Below are 8,297 nucleotides of genomic sequence, written 5' to 3' on the forward strand. Positions count from 1 at the left end.
CTCTCTTGCATCCTCTTCCCGGAAAACACACATGGACAGGTGCAGCACAAGTCCCTTCCTTCGGCGACCAGTATCAGCACAATGCGCGCATAAACACGCCGAAACTTGTAGCGCTCATGATACGTAGGTTTTAACAGCCAGGCACATAGGGCCTGTGGTAACTGACACGGTGCAGCACTGACTGCTGCTCCTCCTCCTCAGAGAGAGGAAGGAAGAGACAGACAGGGCAGAGCAGACACGGAGAGAGCACGCCCTGCATGAAGGGAGAACTGAACAATGCGCTTGCGCTTCTTTCTCAGTCCTCCTCGCGCAAGGACAAACCAGAGAAAAGGCTGTGTGCAATCAGTCACTCTCCGTATCTGAAGGCTGTTTGGCGCTCCACGGTGTGAACCCTGTGCATGCAGGAGCTCCCCCCCCCCCTCCAGGTCGAGGAGATCCCTTCCCCGCAGAAAAGGCTGTCAAAAACATCGGCTGCTTCGCGCCGCTGGCTCCCGACGCGGCTGCTCTGTTCCTCGAAGTAAAAAAATCGATGATAGACTTTTGCTTAATCGCCGCCGCCGTTGCAGAAGCGGCCAGATGCCCACTTGCAGATGCCAAATACCCCGTTTCTGCACCGCTTACACCCGCGGTTCCACCGACCACTGCGTCTGCTGTCTTGGGAGAAGGCGCAGCCTTTCGTTGCCGCTTCGTTGTCATCACCGAAAGCGCTCCCGCAGCGCCAGCTGCGCGGCTAGCCGCCACACTGCTGGACCCTTCGAGGCTGTGCCGCTTGCCAGAAGCACCCACAGCAGCAGCAGCTGCTGCTGCAGAAGCAGCAGTAGTAGGGGTCGCCCCTCCCGGGAGACTGCTACTGCCGCTCATCACGCAATTCGTTAAATTCCCCCCTCCAGAAGATGCAACTCCTGCCAGCGGAGATCCCCGTGTGCCTCCCCCTCCGCCGAGCACCTCCACTTCGCTGGTCGTATCTGAAGAAGGTGTCATGTGAGATCGCTCCGCCTCGCCAGAGCCGCTGAGAAGCAGCTGCTTCTCGCTCGGCAAACTCGCCGCCACAGTTGAAGACGCAGACCCCCTCCCGTTCGCAGCCGACAGCGTCGCAAGGACCTGCATTTCCGTCTGCCGCTTGAGCAGCAGCAGCTCCTTGCTCCGATTCAAAATCATCGAGATGCGATCTTTATTCGAAGAGACAGCACTGAGCGAAGACAACGCAGCATGCTGAGCTCCTGGAGCTGTAGCAGCACTTCCACCCTGCGTTGCAGGAGAGGATCCTAAGACTCCCTTTCTGCCCGAGGCAAAGCGAGAAGCAACGGCGTGCTGAAGCCCTGCAGCCACCATGCACTCCTCCAATATCTTGTCCGCCTGCATGCAGATAAATATATAAATATAAATATATATAAAATATATATAAATACAAATATATATACCGCATGCACACACATATACCCCAAGAAAAAGCCTTTCAGGATGTCAAGTCTGCGCATTTCCTCCTACAACATGCTAAGTGCTCCTCCACAGTTTTTAAGGCCTTTAAAGACTGAGCAGCCTCTCTACTTTTATAGGTGCTCCTCCATGTATATGTACATATATATACATGTATATATTTCTATATATACATATCCAGATATACATATCTATATACATATATGGAGGGAGACGTAGTTTGACGTTTGGCAAAGGAAATTAGGTTAGGCTGCACCAAGTTGCACGCTAAGTTATAAAACGCACCGACTCCTGGTACTGCTGAAAGAAGGCTTTGAGCCTCTGGGGGGAGGCTGAAGCGTAAGCTCCGGAGTGCGAATCTGGAATGGGGTCTTTCGCCAGGAGCAACTCGGCGACAAGGCGCATCTTAGCTCTCCTGTCGTCATACTGAAGAGCAGCGCAGCACCGAGAGGAAGAAAAAGATGCATGGCCAGCGTTTCTACGAAGCGTCACCTCCTACGCACGATCTAGCGCGTTTCTAAAAAGCGCCACCTCCTATGCACGATCTAGCGCGTTTCTACGAAGCGTCACCTCCTACGCACGATCTAGCGCTGTGCAGAAGCGTGGGAGCATGCAACTCGACTCCCCCCCGTTGCCAGCCTGCCGGAGGGCGCCTAGCGAGAAAGAGCAGAATACACGGAGAGCACTAGTCTTCCGGAACTGGGAGGAGGAAGGAGGGCGGGGAGGAAGCACAGACGCCGAAAAATCCGCGAACTAGCAGCTGTCTACATCTACGTGCCGCCCTCCCTCTACAGCCGTGCATGCACCTGACGAGACCTCTAGAGGGCGTTTCTTTTTCTGTGAATTCTGCGAAAGGCTCTCCTTTCTCTGCTCACCTCCTGCAGCTGCTCTGGCGTGAGGGAGAGGCAGTGTTTCCGCGTGTGGGAGCGTTTCCCAATGCGCCACTCATGGCAGGCAGCGCAGACTTGCCGCTGCATGTACTTCACTTTCTGGTCGTTAGGCCCCCCCGCTGCTGCTCCCAGGAGGTGCTCGCTGCCGAATGGGCTTTGCAGGAGAGCAGCAGAACTGGCGAGCGCATGCAAGGCGCTCGAAGGAGCATTCAGAGAAGCCGCAGCCGCCTCAGCCGCCTGCTTTCCCCCACAAGCCACCCCCCTTCCGCCCGTTTCTCCGGAAGCCGTCACGTCGATTTCCATGAGCCCTTCCTGCAGACACTCCCCACTCTTGGTGTTTGCGTCGTTGCTCGCGTCGTTGTGCGCGCCGCTGCCGCTGCTGTTGCAGCTGCTGCCTCCGGCTCCCACGCCCACCGCGTCTGCGCCAGACTGCGAGAGAGGTCTAGAGCGCGCCACGAACTTCTGAATGACTTCGTCTGGAAAGCAGCAGGAGCCAGGGTAGTCTTTCACGCCGTGGCAGGGGAAGCGGCAGTTGTCGCAGACGCCGAGACTCTGCGAAGGGAGCTTCATGTTCGCCAGCTGATTCGTAGGCTTCTTTGAAGCCTTCTTGATAGCCGCAGCGGCTGCCGTCGCCAGAGCTGCCTGGCTCTCCGCTCCTGTGCTTGCGCCAGCTGCAGCGACTGCGCTCATCGCCTCCGCAACTGCCGCCTCGCGAGAGGCTCGCTGCGCCGCCTTCGCCGCTGCCGTCCTCTTCTCGATCTCCGCAAGAAAGACTGCAGGAAAAAGCCGCTGGTACGCCTGCCGCAGAGCGATCTCCGCAGCCTCGTCGAGTCTGTCGATCGCCTGCTTGTGGTCGAACCAGCGGCGCTCCTCCTCCGCCCTCTGCCGCTGCAGCAGCTTGACTTCGTCGCGCTCCAAACGCAGTCGCGCGCCATCCTGGTGCAGCTGCCGCTGCTGCTGACGCAGCTCCTGCTGCATCAGCTTCTCGTGGTCTTTCTCCTCCTTCGTCAGGCGACGCCTCGTCTGCTGCTCCTCCACAGCCTTGCACTTGGAGCAAAGCAGCAGGATCCAGTTCTGCGGAGTCACCATCATGCCGCGCTGCCGCAGCTGCATGTAGTAGTCTTCGCCCACGTTGTACCGGCAGTAGTCGGGGGGAAAACAGTCGTAGCAGAACGACGTCGGGCAGCGAGCGCAGTGGATCAGCATGTTGCCGCACTGCGAAGTCTTCCGAAAGCACAAACAACACTCGTGCCATCGGCATCGCCAACTCTTCTTCACGTCCTTTGCCAAACCTTCGCAACATCGGTGATATGCCTTTGGGCACCCGCTGCAGCACACCAAATCGCCGTACGCAACTTCCACTGGATTGCCTTCGCGATCAACCGACGTCTGCACGTGATCCTTTCCGTTCCCACAGACGAAACACCGCGTCTCGTGTCGCAGCTTTCGCCGCTCCTCCCTGAAGGCGCACGCCAACCAAACACAAAACGCACGAGCAAACGCACAGAAAGCTCGCCTCCACCGCACTCCACATCCAAAACACTGACGCACCAACTCGCACAATGCACACAACAGCCACAGACACACATGGCGCAAAAGCTCCCACCGCCTCCTTTTCCCCTTCCCTGAAATAAGTTTATTCGACTGCCTTCTCGAAAAAAAATCGACAACTTTCTAGCGTCCCCGTCTCCCCCCCCCCGACGTCTCCGCGACGCTAGACAAGACTCCTTAACCCCCTTATTCCCCCCCCCTCCTTCCACCAACACGCAGCACAAGCAACTGAACTTGAAACCACATAAACACAGACACACAAGTCCACTGCCTTCCCCACACAGGCACGCCGCGCGCACAGTCTAACCGACAGGCAAAAGCGAAATTGCCGAGTCGCAGCCTCTCGCTCGTCGGCAAGAGGCCGTTTTCGAAGACGAGGAGGCAGCAGCAGCCACGGAAGCACAGGCTCGCGCAAACTAGAGAACCCACACACGCACGCATGCAATTGCCTACCGCTGCGTGAACTCCTGAGGAACATACAGCGCAACTGGCTTCTTGCGCTCTCTGCCCGATCGCCAAAGAACGCCAGCGCTGTGCAGCTCCGCCTCGAGGCTGCCTTTCGCAGAAGGAGCAGAGGAGGCTGCTGCCTCGGAGCAAGTGTCTCCCGAATTCTCGTCTTCTGCAATGCAAGGAGAGCTGCTGCCGCTCTGCTTCGCATCCTCTCCTTCTGTCATGCACTTCCCTCCTGAACCTTCGAATGGACCGTCGGCGCCTCCAGCAGCATCCTCTGCATCCTCCACCAACTGCTGCTGATTCTGTCGCTCTTCTGCTTCTTCGTCCATCACTTCCGTGATATCCACGAGATTCTTCTCGTCGACGTCCTCCTCAAAAGCCGCAGAAACGCCAGCAACCAGCGGCTCCTCATCTTCGCCCAGCACAGGCAACGGCTGCCTTGGACGCATCACAAGATCCTCCAGCGCTCGACTCGAGATGTCTTCAGTGCCTGTAGATGCCACTTGCTGCAGACAGCCAGGCAGCCCACACGTACACATACACATAAACATACATATAAACACACAAAATCCACATCCACATACAGACACGCATACATACACACATATACACATATACATATACACATATGCACCCATATACACATATGCACCCATATACACATCCACACACACGCAGAAAATAACGCCTCTCCTACGTCTGTAGAAGAAGGAAACAGGACGAAGGGAAGGAAGAAAGACAAACATCGGAAGGCTGACACGCGCGACACCCCGTTGGCGCGCTCTAATGAGCCCTTCTTTCCCCTCCCGTCCCTCTTCTTTCCCCTTCTCCTTCCCGCAGAAAAACGAGAGAGGATTTCCAAGACACTCTGAGAAGAGCACACCCCCACGACGCGGCACACAATGGCAAGATGAACTCGGCAAAGAGACGACGCTCACCACGATGGCCTTCTTGCCATGAAGCATCAACTTCCGCACTTCATCCGTCGAAATCTTCTCCGAACGATGCTCCTTGATGTCTTCGCCATCCTCCCCGTCAAGAGCCTCAGCCTCAGCCTCAATTTGTTGCTGCACTAACAATTTATCCAAGCGCAGTTTCTGCTCCCTCCGAAACGCCATGCGTTCTTCAACCGTCCATTCACTCACTAGCGACCATACGTGAACCTCGCGCTGCTGCCCGATACGATGTGCCCTGAGGCGACATACATACATTCACACATAAATATAAATATAAATAAATATATATAAATATATAGAAATATAAATATACACGTACACATACATATACACTTGCGTTCAAAATTACAGACATAGACTCCTGCATCTACCTACACATATTCCCCCTCCCGCGCGCATGCACGACGAAATTTCAAAGAGCGGAAAGCGAGACATATTCAGAAGCGAGAGGCAAGATCTTCTACATCAGAAACAGACACAGAAGCCACACACCCCGCACATTAATGAAAATTAAGCCAGAAAAGACGCACCTGTCAACAGCTTGAAGGTCGATGAATGGATTCCAGTCGTGATCGTAGATCACGACGTGATTTGCTGCCGTCAGATTAATCCCGAGACCACCAGCCCTTGTGGAAATCAAATATACAAAATAACACGTGTTATCATTGTTAAAATCCCTTATGTCCAGCTCCCGCACAAACTTATTCGTCGAGCCATCCAGCCTGAAAGAAGGCAACAGCACGCCACCACGCACCCTTCTGCTGCTGTCCATACACCCCGCCCCTCCCTCCGAAAATGCCTCTCCACAGTTCCTCAACGCGGCAAATGCGCATGCCGCGAATAATACACACAGACACCCCCCACACAATATTGACACACACAAATACACAAACACCACCAACTCCTGCAGCTACCGCTTTTCACGCGACCCTCCAAGCGAACATCCGTCCTAATTTCTTTCTCTCTTTCTCTTTCTCTCGTCAGCCTCTCTCTTCACTTTTTTTCAAAAAAAAAAGCGAAAGAACGTGGTCTCTACAATCTCTTCCTCACCTGAGATATCGCCATCCCCGAAATTTGCAGTATGCCTCCAATTCATCTAACACGAGCTGAAACTGCGTGAAGATGAGGAGTCTTTGAATCCTCGGCGTGTTGGCTGCGTCCATCTTAGCTGCGGCTTGCTTGCTTGGGTTGCCGTTGCTCCTAGCATCGCTCCCCGCTTCACTCGATGGCGAAGAGGCTTGCTGCTTTGCTTCCTCCCGCGAGAAATTCGCTGCTGCACCTGCGAGATCCAGTCCAGCCTCCGTCGGAGGAGTTTCCTCTTCAGTCTTTACAGGCTGCACGTAGAGGATTTCTCCCGTCTCGACGAGGTCTTTGTGACTCGCTGGACTGCCCGTGCAGCAAGCCGTGGGGAGGTTGCTTCGATCTTCCCCCTCACGCTTCGCCTCTGAAGACTGTTGACAGGAGGATGCCGCGTTGGGTAAGCCCCCTGCACCTGTTGCAGCAGCGACAGCTGCTGCTGCTGCAACTGTGGCTGCAGCGGCCGTTCCCCCTGCCTCCGACGAGGCAAGCGATGCAAAAGACCCCTTTCTATCTTCTTCAGAAGATGCAGCAGCCGCTGTTTCTCCAACTGCTGCCTCTCCTCCCGCTGCTGCTGTGGACGGCTCCGTCTGCATCACCAAGTCATCGTCCTCCTCATCTACGATCAAGTGCCGTCGCAATCGCCGTTCCGCCTTGCTTCTAGTAGGCAGTTCCTCGGGAGCCCTCACAGACATTGCCTCCTCGTCGTCTTCCTCTTTGCCATCTTCTGTCACGCTCTTCTCTGCCTGCCCTTCCTCCTCCGCCTCCAAGGCGCAGGCATCCTCGCCATGCCCACGCTTCCTCTCTTGCAGTTCAGGATTGCAACTTTCCTTCGTCGGCATTACAGGCTCCGCGGCAAAGAGACCCTCCCTCAAAAAAGAATCATCTCGTGCAGTTGTCAAATCACGTCGCGGCATACCCCGTTCCAACAACGCTCTGTATTCTGAAAGGCCAATCAACTCGCTCCTCTTTGGTCGTCGTGGAGGCTTCCGACCTCCCGCCAAAGCCGACAAAACAGCTTCCTCGTGTCGCTTGTAAAATTCGTACGTCGCCGCGTCATTCTTGTGCGCCATGTAGTCGCGCTGTACAGACACCCCAGCGCCCGAGGGCACACACCATCCCCATGACGCAATCCCCTTCATGAGACTGCATATCCATGATCGAAACTCAAGATACCAGCAAAAAAACAACAACACGTACAAAAAACGCCATGAAATACCCCTCCCCATCGTAATTCCCTCTTCTTCCCCCCCTCCATTCTCTCTCCCTCACCTCATACGCTGGGACGTATTTACAGTTCAAGAAGTGCAAATGACACATGAGCTTGTCCAAAAACTGCAATTTCGAGGAGCCAGCGAGGTGAGCCGCTCCCTCCACAGACTGCAACTCGCGTGCTGCTGCCGTCACTTCCTCCTGAAGGGCAGGATCTTCCTGGCTAAAAAAAGCCTGGAGCCGCTGAAGCTGCGACTCCCTCGCGCAAACACCCTTGGGATGCGCGCTGCACACATAACAGCCAATATATGTGTATATATAAATATGCATATTTTCACAAAAATATGCAGATGTATACACAAAAATATACATACGTATGTACACACAAAAATCTATATATATCTATATATACACACACAAATATATACATATATACAAATATATATACATATACTCTTAGGAGTAACCCTTTGTTTAGAAAAATCCATCCATTTCCTGCCGATTCCCCAACTTTCCTTCCCCCCCCCCCCCCCCCCCCCCCCCCCCCCCCCACCCCCCCCCCCCACCCCCCCCCCCCCCCCCCCCCCCCCCCCCCCCCCCCCCCCCCCCCCCCCCCCCCCCCCCCCACCCCCCCCCCCCCCCCCCCCCCCCCCCCCCCTCCCTCCCCCCCCCCCCCCCCCCCCCCCCCCCCCCCCCCCCCCCCCCCCCCCGCCTCCCGCCC

General features: G+C 55.6%; 1 protein-coding gene across 1 annotated transcript; it reads right to left on the minus strand.

Annotated features, from left to right (window-relative positions):
* Positions 1-342: 342 nt before the first annotated feature.
* Positions 343-7,862, minus strand: LOC34618788 (the record flags this gene model as incomplete). The annotated part of the gene is made up of 10 exons (XM_026337032.1): positions 343-1,356; positions 1,723-1,863; positions 2,313-2,589; positions 2,650-3,786; positions 4,332-4,837; positions 5,270-5,522; positions 5,818-6,009; positions 6,338-6,738; positions 6,796-7,446; positions 7,637-7,862. Coding segments are annotated over 10 exons (4,798 nt in total), but the record flags the coding sequence as incomplete, so codon positions are not given.
* Positions 7,863-8,297: the final 435 nt, after the last annotated feature.

Source organism: Cyclospora cayetanensis, unplaced genomic scaffold, assembly GCF_002999335.1.
Source record: "Cyclospora cayetanensis isolate NF1_C8 unplaced genomic scaffold, CcayRef3 CcayRef3_contig_16, whole genome shotgun sequence".
NCBI lineage: Eukaryota > Apicomplexa > Conoidasida > Eucoccidiorida > Eimeriidae > Cyclospora > Cyclospora cayetanensis.